The 19,605-nt window shown below is 42.1% G+C and overlaps 1 protein-coding gene across 1 annotated transcript in view; it reads left to right on the top strand.

Annotated features, from left to right (window-relative positions):
- actriib (activin receptor IIB) overlaps positions 1–19,605 on the top strand; it is a 63,859-nt gene that overhangs the window by 34,627 nt on the left and 9,627 nt on the right. Inside the window, 6 exon segments of the mRNA NM_001190941.1 lie at positions 12,726–12,933; positions 15,163–15,269; positions 16,427–16,575; positions 17,252–17,398; positions 17,484–17,627; positions 18,187–18,335. Coding sequence (NP_001177870.1) covers positions 12,726–12,933; positions 15,163–15,269; positions 16,427–16,575; positions 17,252–17,398; positions 17,484–17,627; positions 18,187–18,335 — 904 coding nt within the window.

Raw genomic sequence — 19,605 nt, 5'->3', positions numbered from 1 at the left:
AGGATGTTTTTAACGTAAATCTTCAATAATGTTCCAACCGTAGAATTCCTTTGTCTTCAGAACTCTCACGTGAACGAGCGTCACAAGCTTGTGGCACTGTGCCAGAGCCCTTATGAGCCCCTCCTTTGCAATAGAAGTATCAAACAAGATTCTGAATACTGTTGACATCTAGCGGAAGCCTTAGGAAGTGCAACATGACTAATATCCCACTGTATCTTCAATAGGGAATGAGTTGAAAAACGACCAACCTCAGATTTCCCACTTCATGGTTGAATTTCTTCTCAGGTTTTTGCCTGCCATATGAGTTCTGTTATACTCAGACATCATTCAAACAGTTTTAGAAACTTCAGAGTGTTTTCTATCTGAATCTACGAATAATATGCATATATTAGCAACTGGGACTGAGTAGCAGGCAGTTTACTCTGGGCACCTCTGGGCAACTTATTCATCCAAGCTACTCAATATTGCCCCCAGCCATAAGAAGTTTAAGTCCAATAATGGCGCCAGATGAGATGGCTGCCATTTTACGATCCCCTAGCCAATTGTTTTTTGTAACTTATTTGTTACATAATGTTTCTGCCGCTGTCTCTTATGACCGAAAAGAGCTTACTCACCCCATACTGGAAGAATACTTAATGTTTTTCCTTTAACGAGTCTGGCACGAAGGATTTACTCCAGACACACGACAAGGCCCTCATCCCAGTCATTTTTAGGAGGCTGCCTTGTAAGGATCCGATGGCGAGTGGGTAATCTACCGTCGGACAAATTAGCCAACGTACATGGGTAATCTACCGTCGGTCAAATTAGCCAATGTACAATCAATGGATAATAAAATAGACAAACTACGATCACGTATATCCTACCAATGGGACATTACAAACTGTAGTTACATATGTTTTACCAAGTCGTGGCTGAACGACGACATGAATAACATACAGCTAGCCGGATTTCCGCTTTTTTCGGCAGGATAGAACAGCGGCCTCTGGTACGACAAGGGGGGACAAGGGGTGGGGGTCTGTGTATTTGTAAACAGCTGGTGCACGAAATCTAAGGAAGTCTGGAGGTTTTGCTCGCCTGAGGTAGAGTATCTCATGGTAAGCTGTAGACCACACTATTTACCAAGAGTTTATCAATATTCTTCATAGCTGTCTATTTACCACCATAAACCGATGCTGGCACTAAGACTGCACTCAATGAGCTGTATATGGGTGTAGACCTTACATGCTGACCAGACCGGACACGTCGCATGCTCTAGAGTCGCAAATAAATGTAGAAATCCAAGTTATTCAATTATTGCACCCACACTGCTCGCGCATGCCAACGAGCGTCTGCGACGCCAAGGGCTAAAATAGCAGTCATTCCTATTTCTGACGCAAATCGCGCATGAAAATCCTGTCTCTCCAATCTCTTCATTGGTTTATAGAAGCAGGTACCCACGTGCCATCTCCTCATTGGTTATACCCATGTGGGTGATTGAAAGACAAACTTTGTTGCCGGTTGTCGTGGTAATGCAATGAAAGTTTAGATGCGATCACCATATAAATTCATAGATGAAAAAGCCTGGAAGGAGGAGAGAGAAATAGAAACGATTCGGTTGGCCGTTTTATGTGTGGATTAATTGTCGGAGTAGAGGTCCTTGTGCATTTCAGGTAAAATAGCAACTCAATGTTTATATCCCAGGACAAATTATCTAGCAACAGCAAGCTAGCCAAATAGGACAAATTAACGTTAGCTAGCAAGTGCAAGCTAACTAGCTAAATTCCCATACATGTTTAATGTTTTTCGACCTGTCCCCAAATTAATGTCATTGGCTCAGAGTTTGTTTTGATATATAACCTGCGTGTCGTGATCGCGTTTGCTGTGGGGGGGCAAAATACATTTATGCACAATGGCGTTTGGGTTCTGTCTTACAGTGAAATGCTTACTTACAAGCCCTTAAGCAACGATGCAGTTAAGAAAAGATCCCCCCCAACAAACAAAAATAAAGTAAGCAATTAAACTAGGCTGATTATTGATCCTATAGTACAGTATCCTATGTGTTAAGATCTGTTTTATGAGTCCTTAGATTTCAATGCCTGCCCTTTTGGAAGTTAAACGTGTGGGTTATACTAAGCCTTAAGTATTATACTAGGCCTATTTCAGACAATTCATGGTGTCTTCTAACCAAGTCATTGCATTGCACAATCCCTCTCAGATAGGCCTACTTAAGAAACATGTTAATTTCGGTACATTGACTTTTATTGGTCTTTGGCTTAACAATGCTAAAGTTAGCAGTTGGTGACCATGGTTAGGTAAACAAAACTAAAGCGTGGATTACCGTCTCTCCCTGTCCAAACTCCTTTCATGGTAAGTGTCATAATTTTGGTGAACTATCCCTTTTAATATATGTCCTAATTGATTAGTGGTTCAACTGGTACCCTTATAGATCAGAGGAACTATGCTACACATCTTAGGTTTTAGTCTTTACTGTTCTGACACTCCTTCAATAGTGCCCGAAGAAGAGAGCTGATGAAAGTGGAAAATTGATATATATTTTAAGGTTCAAAGCATGTATTGTTTTGGTATACATTTTTCATCCAGATAGCCACATCAATGCAAAGTACTTTCTCGTCTGAACACATTTCTCATTTATCTTAATCTCCATGATATATGCAGATCAGCGTTTGATAAAGCCAATGATTGATGCAGACTCTCTCCCTGTTTTACAATTTGGTTGTTTTCAGTATGGAAAAATTACTGAACTTGTTCCATAATAACACTTTCTTTTTCAGTTTCAAAATGTTTTGCTTAAGTGTGTCCTTCTGAACATGACCTAGGTATTTAGGCCTCAGTTAAGTTATCAGTAAGAGTTGAGTAGGAACTTCAGTTTTATAGGGTCTACAAGTTTTTAGTCCTGGGAAATGTTGCTCTACGGTATTCAATGACTGACGAGGGAAATTGATAATCCACTACCCAATTTCCAAATTGCACCTTGTGCATTTTACTATTACAACTTTCAAGAGTAAGTTGAAGCCAGGCTGAGTTCCTTAACTTCTTATGGTATAGGGGACGCTTGCGTACCACTTGGCCAAAAGCCAGGGAAAATGCAGCATGGCAAATTCAAATGAAATTATATAAAAAATCTAACTTTAAATTATTCAAGCTACACTCGTTGTGAATCCAGACAACATGTCAGATTTAAAAAAAGGCTTTTCGGTGAAAGCATAAGAAGCTATTATCTGATGATAGCACAACAGTAAACAAAGAGTAGCGTATTTCAACCCTGCAGGCGCTACACAAAACACAGAAATAAAATATAAAACATGCCTTACCTTTGACGAGCTTCTTTTGTTGGCACTCCAATATGTCCCATAAACATCAAAATTGGTCCTTTTGTTTGAATAATTCCGTCCATATATATCCAAAATGTCCATTTATTTGGCGCGTTTGATCCAGAAAAAAACAGCTATCAAATTGTGGAACGTCACTACAAAATCTCAAAAGTTGACTGTAAACGTTGCAAAAACATTTTAAACTACTTTTGTAATGCAAGATTAGGTATTTTAAACGTTAATCGGTCAAATTGAAGACGGTCTATATATTTTCAATAGAGGACGAGAGGAAACTAACGCTACTTTTCAAGTCTTGCGCAACTCTCAACAGTGTTACCCATTTCCTAGATGGCCATACTTCTTCATTGCACAAAGGAATAACCTCAACCAAATTCCAAAGACTGGTGAAGCGGTGGGAACTGAAAACAAGTGCCTAAGAAATATAATTTCCCAATGAGAACCCACTGAACAGACAGAGACCTAAAAACTAACATTCTGAACGGTTAGTCCTCAGGGTTTTGCCTGCTACATAAGTTCTGTTATACTCACAGACATGATTCAAACAGTTTTATAAACTTCAGAGTGTTTTCTATCCAAATCTTCTAATAATATGCATATTTTATATTCTTGAAAATGCTGCCCCCTATACCATAAGAAGTTAATAACAAAATATGTATTAATACCACTTGCATGCCCCACAGTTTGGGAACCACTGCCTTACATGTTGCCCAAACCTGACGCGTCAAGTGCGTTGCAAAATACATTTACACATACATGTCATTCAATCATTGCACCCACACTGCTTTGCACGTGCCTTTGAGCATCTGCGTTACCAGGCGCTAAAATGGAAGTTGCTTCTATTTGTGACGCAGAACGGGGTGCAAGCCCTGCCTCTCCCATCTCCTCATTGGCTTTTAGAAGCATATACCCACGTGCCATCTCATTGGTTATATCCACATGGGTGATTGAAAGATGAACTGAGGTCGGTTGTGGTAATACACCTTATTATGAAGGTTAGTTGCCATTGCCATATGAAGTCTAAAGAAGAAAAAGCCTGGAAGGAGCAGAGATGACTAGAAACAATTCGGTTTAACGTTTAATGTGTGGATTAATTGTCGGAGTAGAGGACCTTGTGCATTTCAGGTAAAATAAAAACTTGATGTTTATATCCCCGGACAAATTAGTTAGCAACTGCAAGCTAGCTAATTAAATTGCCATCAATGTTTAATGCTTTTCGAACGTCTGGTTTGAGCATAGTGTTAGAGAATAAATGTCGTGTTTTGGCACCCAAGAATTTGCCAGGATTTTGTCAAGGATTCACAGCTCAATTCTTAGAAACCTGTTGGAAAAGAGGAATGTATGAGAATATATGGATGCTCCTTGGTTTGTTAATGTCTCATTCTTATAGTAACCTATGTGCATTCTTATTAGTGATAAACCTGCCCCAGCCATTCCTGTGTAGAGCTATGCTAGTCCCACTGTAGCTACTTTAGTTAGAAGCTTATGTGCCTCAAGCAAATTCTGTGCTCTTCAATGCTGTCGAAATTCTATAAGATCAATCAAGGTGCCTCATTTGTACATTTAAAGCCCATTGGAGAGTGTAGAGGAAGCTTGTGCACTATAAGGGTATATTTGGCCATATAGATTATTTATTTACACAATACCCAGGACCTTGTTCATATTCTAGCTCAGCAATATTGTGTACATTTTATTATCCTTGGCTCTTCTACAGTGTTGAGTAATGTTATTTCAGTGAAGCTGCAAGAATGTTTGCGTTCTGCTGGTGAGAGGACAATGCTCTAGCCACGTGCCTGGGCTCAAGGCCTAAAAATGAACTCTGACAGACGAGTCTCAACCATAGTGGGTGAACCGCAGGCTTTTCATGTGGTCCCATCCACCATGCCAAACCCCAAGCCAAACCCCAAGCCAGAGAAAGAGAAGTGATGACAGATTGTGTATCCAACATAATCTCTGTCTCTTTCTCAATTCAAGGGGCTGCTCTCGCACTCTCACTCGCTCTCTCTCATAAGTAAAGTTTAGGCCTGCATACAAGGCTCCCTATTAACCAGAGGCAAGACAATTAGCACAGTCAACAACTCAACGGCAGGTAATGACCATCTTTGTAGGAATTTAATGGCTTGATAAAAGATTTTCATCCAAAGCATGGTTGAGTTCCCCAGTGCTTATTGTCCAACTGTAGATGTTTGTACATGTGACTCACATTTGCTTGTTGAGCAAGACTGACATTTTAAGTAAGAATGCAGTTGGTAGCAACTAGTAGTGTGTTTGACTGTTTTGCTACAGATATTGAGACCTATTTCCCTGGAAGCATGCGTCCGTGTCTTGTATAGGCTTTGTTGTAAGTATATTTTTCATAAAGCATGATGTTTTCTTTTTTTGTAGGCCTGTTATCAAAGTTATCCGGTTGGTTCGGGAAATGTAGGACTCAAGTGTTGTGATACTCCATGTAGCCTATCCTGTTAGGGTGAACGCTTCGAGTACCCAGTCATCGTAAAGCCCCCCCCCCCCCCCCCCCAAAAAAATCCAAGTCATAGCTCATTCCGGGGCTACAGATGTCCCCAACAAAATGAACACGCATCGTAATATAATTCCTCTGTTGTTTATACAGCAAACAAGCCTCGGAGCCTAGTTGAGAAGACCTCAATATGTTTTGTGTGATAAAGCGTTTGCCGCTGTCTTCTTGTGGTTTGCCAAATTCTGCTTCTAATTACACAGAGGTACTTGCAAGGAATGCGGGAGCACTGCTCGCAGTTGTTCCTCGTTCTGTTCTGACCCCGTGTGTGTGCACGGGTGCAGACTGCCGCCGTTTATGAGCCATATGAAATTAGTTAGACTTTCCCTGTTCTTTTTTTCCTCATCCCCACAAACCGCCCAGCCGTCTTCATGTAAGTCTGCGTTGGAGACCCACTGCTTTTTCTTCCCCTTTGAATTGCTGTGATGGTACAGGGTTCCTAGGAATAGGCCTGTAGCCGAGAAACTATTGATGGGAGAGAAAAATGTATGTTACATATCGGGATTATTATTTTTGACGCTCTATATTGTATCGTTCTATCGCAATATTATTTTTGCGTTAGTTGGCTGTACCTGCACCAAAACTCCAGTATTTTTCCGTCATAGCTTGTTCTCCATCTTTTTAAATAGGTAGCCGATTTTTTGTTTTATTACCATGAATGATCAATTTCTCGTTGCTCTCACCTTGTCCCTCTGCAGCAGACATATGGTGAGCAATACGTTTGGAACATCAAATCGCAACAATCACAGTATCGAATAGCAATACATATCGTGTCAGCACCTAAGTATCATGATAATATTGTGAGTTCCCTGGCAATTCCCAGCCCTATGTGAAACAGCATAGTTCTGGCCTTTTTGTTCCGATAAACACGTTTGGTTCATTTCACGTGGTGATATCTAGACTGAGCGGTTCTTCTCACATTCTAACCGTTCTTTGGATGGCGAGTTCACATGTGTGACAAATGTTTAGGTCGATATTGTTGTGCCTCTGAGTCGAATGCAATTGTTTTACTGTATTCTTTGAATTTGGCACTATTCACTTTGGTGAATTTAAGCTGATGAATCTATTTTTTTGGCATGCATCATTTACCTATAAGTGAGTCAACCATTTGTGTTATTGTAGTTAAGTTTCAACAAGCCTTGATGATTCATAGTGTGGTATGTGGACAAGAGAACTGGAAAATAAGTGAATTTAACTGAGAGGATTTTGCAATTGCCCAGTGTGCTTCTGGGAAACTGGATTTAGAGTTTCTCCTTTGGCTTCATGACTGTGTGGAATTCGAAGGGAATTTGCCTCCGTTGAGTGTGAATTGGTTTCTGATTGCCTTTTTGCTCTATAACCAGTGGCTATTTCGCACCAGAGTTCGCCAACTGCTGTGGATAAAAAGCAGTGTTTGGTTCGGCCATTTCAGATTGGTGCCACAAACCCCCTTCAAAATGCTGCTGTATAGCTAAGATTGAACATTGTACTGACATGTTGCACCGTCTTCCTGGGGAAATGAGTGTTTTTGCTAAGTCGCTCCATTTCAGGCAGTCAGTACTGAACAAGATGTTCTGTTTGAAGATGTGCTAGAACAGATGGTTTTGTCTTTTGTTCCTGAAGTAGGGTAAAGCTGTTTGGCTGGCCTTTTTCTATTGACTAGGAAGCAGCAGGCCTCTCTAGCGTCTCTGTAGTGAGGCCTGGGCTTAGTTGACTTCGCTTTTACGGCGTCCCAATTTTAGTGTATTTTTTGTAAGACCACCAATGATTATCAGCACTAACTTGAAATATTAGTTGTTTTTTTTTTAAAGCTTTTGGTTATGTCATACTGTCGTCAATTAGCCTGCTCAAAGCGCTGTTGCCAGCCCCACTGTACACGGGCCAGAAAAACTGGTAACAGTAAAATTATATTGCCCACATAATGTAAAGGGGGAGATCAGTGGTAGTAACGTGCACCTTAAAGGCCCAGTGTCTGGAGCGGCATTTTGAGTGCATACTTCCTTTTGTTGCTCCTGACATCTGCTATTGCCATTAGCCTTAATATCCCCATGGAACCCTGTAAATTCAGCTCCTGAATGTTGATGAGGGTCCATTGCTGAGGCAGCGGGGTTTTAAGTATTCAACCCGTCGTGCAGCAACACGAACAGGACATTGGCATCGAGCTCCATTTCCAGTCTCACACTGATCCCGGGGTGTGTGTGTCTCTGCCGTTAGTGTTTATGTACACTGTGTGTGTGTGTGTGTGTGAATGAGGGGTTGAATAGGGCTTTGTCTGGGGGAGTGGGGCGACGTCGTATGCTCCCACATTTCCCGTCGCCTAGCGACAGTAATGCACAGATTGGCAAGAACATCTGCCGTGGTAGGCGCTGCCAAATTTGTGTTGTATAGTAAACACTGCTCCTCTCTCTCGTTCACCCTCTCTCACTCCCTCGCTCCAGCGGAAAGGGGAAGAGGAGCTCTCCTTCCTGCTGTTCTTTTGGTCTGTTTTCTTTCTCTTTTCTCTCCATTCACACACACCACCGGGGTAGTCTCCTTGATGACCTTTCACTTCTCTGCCAAGGCAAGGATACGCCACCCTTGTCAAACGGCCAATTGTAATATTCCAGGAAATGCAGAGATGAGGCCTCTATGCCTGCGGGGATTGTTGCCGGGATGAGCATTTGAAATGTTGTGGCTGTTTGAATAGTAACATTTTGGTTGAGTACTCAAATAATAAAAAAATCATATTTTTAGAGCACAAGTCCCACACTGGAAACAAATATGTGCACATTTATCTATACTGGGAAAAAAACATAAACGCAATTTCAAGATTTTACTGAGTTACAGTTCATATAAGGAAATCAGTCAAATTGAAATAAATGTGTCACTAATCTATGGATTTCACATGACTGGGCAGGGGCACAGCTGTGGGAGCCATTTGGGAGTTGTAACACATTTCCCTACCTCAGTCAACAAGTCCATTTTGAATTTGTGATGTAACTGTCGTCATTTGGCAAGGAATGTAGCCTGTGTATCCCATCAGGTACGTTTTTCTAGGCATTTATTTCTGTAGGCCTAACGGTAGCTTGTGTGTGTGTGTGGAGGAAACGGTCGGAACACAGTGAAGTGAGTGTGAGATGGGGAATTTAGGGAGAAGAACTGTGATGCTTGGTTTATTTTTGGTTGTGCCCCTCAAATGCACATGTACAAATGGTAAACTAGAGTCCAAGCAATTTTAATGTTGTTTTCAAGACAATTTCACTTGCTCGTTCAGGCAGCCTCAAAGCACAATCCACCAAATAGTTTTACAGTATTTGGTGAAAAAAATATGACTGCTGGTTAAAGATCAAGCTTTGACGTCTGTTTTGAGTTTTCGATTACTCATGCACATCCCTAATTGTTGCTATGGACTGCTAATTCCACTGGCTGTTAAACAGTTGAGTGAAGATTTGTCGACAATGCTCTTAAACGGTTGGTAAAATGTATTTTGGGTGCTGAAAAATGTGGCTTTTACCACTCGAGCTCATTTGGTTTGCAACAGGTTTTTAATGTGTTCTTCTTCCAGCAAGTATTTCTTCTATCAATGAAAAACCGTTTGGCCAATATCAGGATGTATCTTCAATTTATATTTCTGGATATCTGACATTTTGTTAGATCTAAGGAGTAAGGATGTTCCAGATACTCATGTCCTTCATTTTATATGCAGAGCTAGGATATGCTCAATACCTGGACAGTTTCTACATGCAGGGATATATCTGGGGTGAGAGACGCACCTGATGCGCATGCACCCGCTTACATATTTGTATAATATTCTAACATGCATATCAAGATCCTGATATGGACCTCAGTCAAGAGCATATGCATTGTATGTGCTGAGTAAATATACTGTGTAGGCTTAGTGTCAGTATTTGTCATCATATAGAGGGGGGAAAAAAGATACTAATGATTCACATACTAATGATTCAATATATCCGGAGGGAATCCAAAAATGATTAGTGCATGAAAGAAAAATAGGGATTTCATATTTGTCAAATTATTGAGCCTGTGGTAAAAACTCAGAAATGCATCAAATCATCCTGTACAATATCAAAAACGTAATGTAAAGATAACCCCTGATTATCGACCCTTTTCTCCTGGTGTTTTTTTGTCAAAGAAAAATGCAGCTCTGTGTTTCTGTACCGACGAGGTTATCTGAATGACCTCACTTTCTGGGTAGCAGAGAATATCAGAGGTCAAAGGTCTGTCCCTTCACTTCCCCCGGCCATGCTCTTTGATGATCACAGCCGTGGCTTTAGATGATGATGATGATGATAACCATCCCTCTTCACTGAGGCGCGTTGATGCTGCTTTGTGTGCTGGCAAATGCTGCACTTGCCTTCAGTCTGTTGCAGCCTACTGTGTACTCTCCCTATTTTCCTCTCTCCCCTAAACTACTCTACTTCTCTCGTTACCTCTTTTTTTCTCGTAATCCGCTTTCATGATCAGAAAATGTTCACCCTCTGCCCCGTTATCAAAATAAGGCGTGAGTAACGTCTCGAGTGCTGTTTTGACAAAAGAGGAAACTGAGACAAGTTTCTGTGCGCCGCAGGGTGGTGGCTCCGGTGCTTCTATTTGTGGCGCCGTGCCGGGAGCCATGTCCTCATCAAACACGCCCACCACCGCCACAGAAATCACCGCTACTGTACCACACTACGTGATACCGGAGAATCCCCTGCCTCAGTTGGAGTGCTTCAGTAGCAAACTTTTCTTTTAACAAAAACACATTGAGACACAGTGGTTGAGTGGTTTTACAGATCATCTGTGATTTCTGATCGGTCCTAATCTTTGTATAATATCTGAATCCTGACTTGCATATTTGGTTGTATTTAAAGGGAGAGCATATTTTTGATTGTTTATGTCTAGATGTGGAACTTCGGAGAAGGTTCTACCAAACACAAATGTGTTTTGGTATAAAAAAAAAGGACTGTAAAATAACCAGGAATTCAGCCAAAAGTGAGTTGTGTATCAAAGTATGACATTATTATTTTCAAATTCGATCTCTTTTTGGGTTTAGTTGTCAATTTGCAGTGTACAAATTATTATAATTATAGTATGTCTTCCCGACCATCCTCTCCGACAAAAATAAGCCCGCAGCTGAATCTAGTGTTCTACCCCTGTTACAGGGTGTGTTTAACCATCAGTTACCGGGTGTGTTTAACCATCAGTTACCGGGTGTGTTTAACCATCAGTTACCGGGTGTGTTTAACCTTTCTGATCTCCCCATCCCGGATCCGGGATCGTGAATACAGACTCAAGCTCATTACCATAACGCAACGTTAACTATTCATGAAAATCGCAAATGAAATGAAATAAATATGCTAGCTCTCAAGCTTAGCCTTTTGTTAACAACACTGTCATCTCAGATTTTCAAAATATGCTTCTCAACCATTGCAAAACAAGCATTTGTGTAACAGTATTGATGGCTAACGTAGCATTTAGCATTAGCATTCAGCTGGCAACATTTACACAAAAAAACAGAAAAGCATTCAAAAAAATCATTTACCTTTGAAGAACTTCAGATGTTTTCAATGAGGAGACTCTCAGATAGCAAATGTTCAGTTTTTCCTGAAAGATTATTTGTTTAGGACAAATCGCTCCGTTTTCTGCGTCACGTTTAGCTATGAAAAAACCCCTGTATCCAGGATTGTGTAAATCTATCAGCAAGCTCATTAGCATAACACAACGTTAACTATTTATGAAAATCGCAAATGAAATGAAATAAATATGCCATCTCTCAAGCTTAGCCTTTTGTAAACAACACTGTCATCTCAGATTTTCAAAATATGCTTCTCAACCATAGGAAAACAATCATTTGTGTAAAAGTAGCTAGCTAGAGTTAGCATTTCGCGTTAGCATTTAGCGTTAGCATTAGCGTTAGCATCCAGCACGCAACATTAACAAAAACATAAAAGCCTTCAAATAAAATCATTTACCTTTGAAGAACTTCTGATGTTTTCAATGAGGATACTCTCAGTTAGATAGCAGATGCTCAGTTTTTCCAAAAAGATTCCTTGTGTATTAGAAATAGCTCCGTTTTATACATCACATTTGGCTACCAAAAAAAATCCATAAATTCAGTCCTCAAAACGCAAACTTTTTTCCAAATTAACTCCATAATATCGACTGAAAACATGGCAAACGTTGTTTAGAATCAATCATCAAGGTGTTTTTCACATATCTCTTCATTGATACATCGTTCTTGGACACATGCTTTCTCCCCTGAATCAAATGGTAAAGTAGAAGCAGCTGGCAATTGCGCACCGAATTCGACGCAGGACACCAGGCGGACACTTGGAAAATGTAGTCTCTTATGGTCAATCTTCCAATGATATGCCTACAAATACGTCACAATGCTGCTAAGACCTTGGGCGAACGACAGAAAGTGTAGGCTCATTCGTTGCGCAATCACAGCCATATAAGGAGAGAATGGAAAACAGAGCTTCAGAAATTCTGCTAATTCCTGGGTGATGCATCATCTTGGTTTCGCCTGTAGAATGAGTTCTGGGGCGCTTACAGACAAAATCTTTGCAGATTCTGAAACTTCAGAGTGTTTTCTTTCCAAAACGGTCAAGAATATGCATAGTCGAGCATCTTTTCGTGACAAAATATCGCGCTTAAAACGGGAACGTTTTTTATCCAAAAATGAAATAGCGCCCCTAGAGCTCTAACAGGTTAACCATCAGTTACAGGGTGTGTTTAACCATCAGTTACCGGGTGTGTTTAACCATCAGTTACCGGGTGGGTTTAATCATCAGTTACCGGGTGTGTTTAACCATCAGTTACCGGGTGTGTTCTACCCCTGTTACAGGGTGTGTTTAACCTGGGCCAACAGTGCCACTATGATACTTGACCAAACTAACGCACCTCGTCTTTCTGTCTGACAGGACCAAGCCATGGAGAGGTGGACACACAGGAGTGCTTGTTCTATAACATCAACTATGAGATTGAGAAGACCAACCAGAGTGGGGTAGAGCGCTGTGAGGGTGAGAAGGACAAGCGGTCGCACTGCTACGCCTCATGGCGAAACAACTCGGGTACCATAGAGCTGGTGAAGAAGGGCTGCTGGCTGGATGACTTCAACTGCTATGACAGGTAGAATCTCCTACCGTTGTGCCTATCGACTATTTAATAAATCTGTATTGTACATTCGATGAACTCTGCCTTCCTCCGCCTAAAACATTAGGGTCCTTGTATTCACAAAGAGTTTCTCGGGATGGGGGTGCTGATCTAGCATCAGGTCCCCCCTGCCCATATAACAATATTCCATTAAGTTCTAAAGGCGGCAACTGATCCTATATCAGCAGTCCTACTCTGAGACGCTTAATCAAAACAGTCCCTGGTGTGGAGCTGAGGTAGAATCTGTGTCCCCCTCTATGGTTGGTATCAAATGTTTAATTTTCCCAGTGTGATCAAAGGCTCAACAAATGTTAGAGTATGATAATAATGACTGTTCATCTAAACATCAGATATCACCATATATAAAACATCATTAAAACACAGTTGGATTTGTCATTCACTCCTTACTGCATTGACTTCACAGCTGGCATGTGTGTGCAAACTCACACAAGGTAGTCTCTGACGTTTGCTCGCATTACCAACATTTTTTTGTTTTCATTTCGTTTATCGGAAGCTTTATTGGACTCTATATTAAATGTTTCTCCGTCAAACTGGAATATTCAATTATCCCGTGCCTGGCGGGTCCCGTAGGTGCTCGATAACGTCTCGGGAGAAGTCAGGCGGAGTGGTGCGTTAGATTTTTCTACCACTTGCCTGCTGCCATTGCAATCTATTTCCGGCCTTGCTCCCGAAACCAAGAGAAATCATTGAATAAATGGATCCGGATAAGAAGCTTGAATACAGTCACTTCTCCCCAGATACACATTAGAGAGGAGCAAAGTGCCTTAAGTTTTGACTAGGACCAATCCACTGCATTGTTTACAGAGCGAGACAAATGTTGTGTGGCTGTGTACATGGTTTGAATGATCAACTCTAAAATGTTTCTGCAGGATATTTGTATAAAAGCTGAAAAACATGTTGTAGTGTTGAATGAGAACAGCCAAGGTACCAATGCATTAAGGGCTTTTGTTTTGAGGTATTTAACCAGACCAATTCTAAAACTGTGTTTGCCTTTATTATAGTGGGACGCTATCTATGAAACGATTCCCCGATCCCTCATCATGTGAAAGTGGGCCAGCAACAATGACTGATCTGAAACGCAACGGCAGCAATTCGAGGTTGCTTAAAACTAGAGGTCACCACTTCTTAAAATAGCAGACGAGTAGAGTCTCCGGTGCATGTTTGAAATACCAAACACTGAAGTGTGTTGAGTGACAGGCTTAAGTCTGAAAGCTTTTTTTAAACGCTCACAACTGTTGTAGATTAGATTTAGGTAAAGGGATGTTACTTTGCCGGCACCAGTGAGGTGGTCCGACCTGCTCTGAATTAATTGTGTACATTTAATACCCTGCGGGATCAAAGATCCAGGTTCCTCAAATGCATTGAAATAGTAAAGCATTTAAGTTGATCCTGGAGGCCACAGTTATCTCAGTGTGATCCCGCTTCTCTAGACATACAATGATGTCTTCAAATGTCAATCTTAATTCCATCATGATTACAAGCATGTTTCTTGTGGGAGTTTTGAGTTCATATCGGGACAGCTTGAGGAGACTCTCACAAGGCTAAGCAGCCCTTAATCCCGGCCTCCTTTCAGCGTTGTCAGGGGCGACTGGCTGGCCTCACCATTGGCTCTGGCTCTCTGAGGAGAGAGGACACTGCCCAATGACCCGCCAGGCCGCCACATTGCTGACATGGCCCGACGCTGCCGATGTGCCTGGCGCCAGCAGAATCATGGCGACACCGCCAGTCCTCTCCCTCCTTCCAGTCCTGTCCTCCACAGAGGTCAATAAGTCGTTTCGCTGTGGGCCCCGCATCAGACCAAGGCCAATAGTGTGAGCGTTGCATGGTGAGGGAAGGGAACGGAGGGGGGTGGTTAGCTAAGGGTTAGTTAGGTATCTGAGCAGGTCATATAGGATCTAGCTCTGTCTCCGGGGTCATGTTCAGTAGGGCACACTGTAGCAAAGCTTTTTAAAACGTCTGGCAACGGAAAATATAAGAACAGTTTCTGATTGGACAGTTTCAGGTAGAACCTTTCTGTTTCACTGCTTTTCATGGCGTTCTGAACACAACCCTTCATAGGGTATAACCACATTCCCTCTGAACTACTGAAGTCAATAGAAAGCGGAGGCGCTCCCTTCGCTACCCTAGACCAAAACATTTCCCTTTGACGGTCAATTAAATGTTATCTCCCATTCTTTCTCTCAGGCAAGAATGTGTGGCGACAGAGGAGAATCCTCAGGTGTTCTTCTGTTGCTGCGAGGGGAACTTCTGCAACGAGAGGTTCACTCACCTGCCTGATATCAACGGACCATGTAAGTGAACCTGTAGGACTCTACCTCTTTGTTTTACACCCATAGAAATAGAAAGTAGATAGGGCCGCAGGTCCAACCGTCACAGAGCACAAAAGGAAAAGTCTGTGCTACTAATTACATTTCTATGGTTAGGCTACACCTCGATTGCAATGTTCTAAACAAATTCTGCTCCGGCCTGTGCAGATCAGAAGATCCATATATGATTGGGTTCCTGAGACGTTAAAACACCTCAAGGCATTGTTAAGATCTGATATAGTCTTTTGCAGACCTGAGTAGAATTTGTGTTTCTGGATCGTACCCCTGATGACTCCCGTACTCCTCTGTCTGGGGTCAGATGTCAAGGGCTAGTCAAATGTAGATGTTATATTGACCCATGTCTCAATTAGCTTGTCGTCATTTTGGAATATTTGATTTTCCCAATCACTGCTCGCTCCATTTGTTTCCCGAGCCAATATCACCTGCTTTGCTGTGATATCTTGGTATGTTAACTTGGTATTCTAACCCTGCCTGGTGTGACGTGAAACCCAGTAAGTTGATATTATATTTGACATCCGTGTAAGACCTATACCAGCTTTAAACCGAGTTGGAAGCTCCACGGGCCTCACCCAGGGTTAAGTATTGACTTTGTTCCCCGAAAGGTCCTCACAGTGGGGTATTGTAGGATCTTAAACACGATGGACAGAAATGTGCAAGAGGCCACACGAGTATTGAATTACACCGCCTGTTTGCAGACTGAAGCTCCAAAAGTTAGGGGCAATTCTGCCCAGGAGAATAGCACCTCTTATATTTTACAGCTCCCTTTCCTCTCCAGATTTTCTTGAGCACACAGACATCCAGACAGGCAGCAAACTTATTTGTGTGTGTTAAAGCCAAAGTTTGGTGGAAAAAACTATAGTGTGTGCCTAACTATTCCTATATCTCTGCCAGTTTCCCCTTCCCCTCTTTCTACCCTCCCTCAATCTACCTCTCTCCCTATCCTTCCCTCCTTTCCACTACTCCCTCCTTGTTTTTCCCCCTTCTCCTGGTTTCTTCTCTCCCCTTCTTCCTTCCTCTCCCTCTTTACCTATCCTCTTGTCATTTTCTCCCCCCCCCCCCCCCCCTCCGCTCCTCGATGGCCGCTGGGTAACACTGTGTTCTGTCCCTCTCTCTACCGCCAGTGATCAAGTCGCCTCCCCCCATGCCCACACTACTCAATGTGCTGGTCTACTCACTGCTGCCCATCACCATGCTCTCCATGGCCCTGCTGCTGGCCTTCTGGATGTACCGCCACCACAAGCCACCCTATGGCCATGTGGACATCAATGAGGTCGGCCAATTCCCTCCCTAGCTACGCATCTTTCACTTTTGCTTCCCATCACTCTTCTGTTTTCATCTTTGAATGACTGAATTTATTTGACATGTTTAAAGTGCATGTAGACTTCCCTCAGCTAAGTGGAACAATACACACACAAAACAAATAGAGGATTCAAATCAAAGGAAAATTACTACTTATTGTGGTCCTCCTGTCTGTCGGTATTGTTTACTCTCTTTGTCTGTAGAGCTGTTTGCTTATCTTCTGTGGTGCTACCTCTTTGTGGTTTCTCACTCCTGTATTCTCTCGCTCTTGCCGTTTTCATCCCTTGTTTTTCGGAGGCCATCTTGTTAGTAGCCCCAAAGCTGCCAAGTAGGCCACACAGGACCTCTGTTAACGACTAGCCCCATCTAGAGGTAGTCGGGTGCCACTGGCGTGATACAGGTCCCACCTATAGGACCATTGTTAGTTTACTACTGTCAGTTTTCAGCATCTGTACATCTACTTTACACAAGCCATTGTGCATAAAGCCTTATCTGACTATTAGAATTCATATTTTACATTGATATAAAATCTCCAGTTATTATATAAATTGTAAGTATGTCGCGAGTGGCAATCAATCCTCATAACCTTGTTGAATATAATGACCCAGTGTTTACCTGTTCTGACCTCTGACCTCTTGATCTACCAGGATCCCGGCCTCGTTCTCCCTCCCTCCCCCCTGGTAGGTCTCAAACCCCTGCAGTTGCTGGAGATTAAGGCCAGGGGGCGCTTTGGCTGTGTGTGGAAGGCCCAGATGATGAACGACTACGTGGCTGTCAAGGTCTTCCCCATTCAGGTAAGTTGCTGAAAGGTTGATTCAACTGTCTGTGTCCTCTGAAGCCTTGGTGTAACAACACCTCTTTGTTTGTGTCCTCCCACAGGATAAACAGTCGTGGACGAACGAGCGGGATGTGTTCCTAACACCGGGGATGAAGCACGAGAACCTGCTGCGCTACATCGCCGCCGAGAAGCGCGGGACCAACTTGGAGATGGAGCTGTGGCTCATCTCTGAGTTCCACGAGAGGGTGAGGAGCGAGACTGGGGTGGAGGGAGAGGTGTTAAGGTGTGGGGAGGTTAGGTTAGGTTTGGGGGAGGAAGTATAAGAAGTATAAAACCAGCTGTAAGCCTGGGACATACGTTTATATCAGTTAGCCTTCACAAGGTCCCGCCACTGAGCTTTAGCAATGTTCTCTAAGCTTTCGTATCAGGCTTGCTACAGAGATCCACTATTTATTTATTGGCACAGAGGAAGCTGCGTTTTGTTGCTGAGAGCTATTGCCATTTAATTTTCCTCGCTGTTTAATTTTCAGTAGCGTGAACGTTGTTTGCTACAATTTAATAACACTCAATTTGACTGACCACAGTGGGTTGGCTGGCATTTCTCAGACGACAAACGATGTGAACCCTGTCTCTGCAGTCGAGTTCACTTGTATTTTTCCCAGTTCAATCATTGACAAGCTATTTAGTGTGCTCTGGGGATGTCTTACTGTAGCTAGTTGTTAACAGCGCCACTTCTTTCTCACTCTTTCTCTCTTTTTCTGTGTATGCGCGCGGCGTGTGTGTCTCTCTCTGTCTATGCTCCAGGGCTCCCTGACGGACTATCTGAAAGGGAATGCAATCAGCTGGACTGAGCTGTGCCACATCGCTGAGACCATGGCCTGCGGGCTGGCCTACCTGCACGAAGACGTGCCTCGCTACAAAGGAGAGGGACCCAAACCGGCCATTGCTCACAGGTAGGGCACACGAGCTCAGCATGTAGGTGTGTGTTTAGAGCTGAGCGATTAAAAGAAATGTTGATTATTTATTTTTAAAAAAGAACTACTTGAGTGACGTCGGTTCAATTATTTGAATTTGATTTCTTTTGATACTTTTCTGTGAGCTCAATACAGACATTGCACAGTTTCTCTAGAAAAAAATTAGATCCAGCCTAAACTGTGCGATGTAGAAGGGAGTTGTAGTTTCCAACTGGCCAATATTCTACATAATTACCACATTTTATGTGCTAAACTAACTACAATGACCATAATCCATTGCGCATATACTTGTCCTGTCTGTTTCTTTTACGACTGCTGCTGAAGAGCGAAGAATGCGAGATTATGAGGTGATATAGAGAGCAGCTGTTGCTTCGAGGCATCTCTATCTGAAAATACATGATCCATGTGATTGATGGTTGGTATTCCGCTGTCATAAAAAAGTATGCCTTAATTACGCTGAACTACAAAATGGGTATTTTGTCAGACAGCATAGGCAGCAGCCCTATAGAGATGACTTATAGTCAAGTAAAACAAATGTTAATATACACAAATGAAATATTTTATTAAAGTAATGTGAATAAATTATGTTTAATAAGGGATGAGCAGTCACTACCATCAGGACTTCCATTAATAGTTTTATTCTGTGTTACAGCATTCAACCCACATAATGTATTGGGCATTTAATGTTAAACAAATAATTGAAACCGAAATCGAAAACTTTATTTATTTTTTTAAAGAATCAAAACTAAACTGAACCGAACTCAAAAATGTGTGTGTAAAAGAGAGAAACATTAGACTTGGCCTGGTTCAAGCATCTTGTTGTTTTCTCAATGACCCATCTGGCTAAGTAAAGTTGAGGTTAATCCTATAGCGTATTGATGTTTATGCTGAATCTTCGTTCTGTCTGCGGTCCCCTGTGTCTTCATTCTGCAATCCGGAGGCATCTAATCCTGAGGGTGTCTGTTGTTGTTGTTATTATTATTATTATTATTGCACTCAAATCTCTGGACTGCAATTTTATTTTTCTGCATGGCATCAAAATTGTTTACAGTTTATTCCATTGGGAATTCACTTCAATTCTGTTACAATCAAACCGAGCCATAAGTCTAGACGGACCATTCTTGGTGGGCTTTATTTGTTTGTAGTTCAGGATAAGTTCAGGCTTGACAAAGGGCAAACTGATCCCAAGTCAAGGGGGGAAACTCTCAGGCCAATCACCGACGTTAATTGATTGGCTAAAAAAGAAAAC

Source organism: Oncorhynchus mykiss, chromosome 15 (genome assembly GCF_057628025.1).
Source record: "Oncorhynchus mykiss isolate SJ-2025 chromosome 15, ASM5762802v1, whole genome shotgun sequence".
Lineage (NCBI taxonomy): Eukaryota > Metazoa > Chordata > Actinopteri > Salmoniformes > Salmonidae > Oncorhynchus > Oncorhynchus mykiss.
Note: the sequence above shows the minus strand (reverse complement) of the source record. Positions and strands in the feature narration are given on the sequence as shown.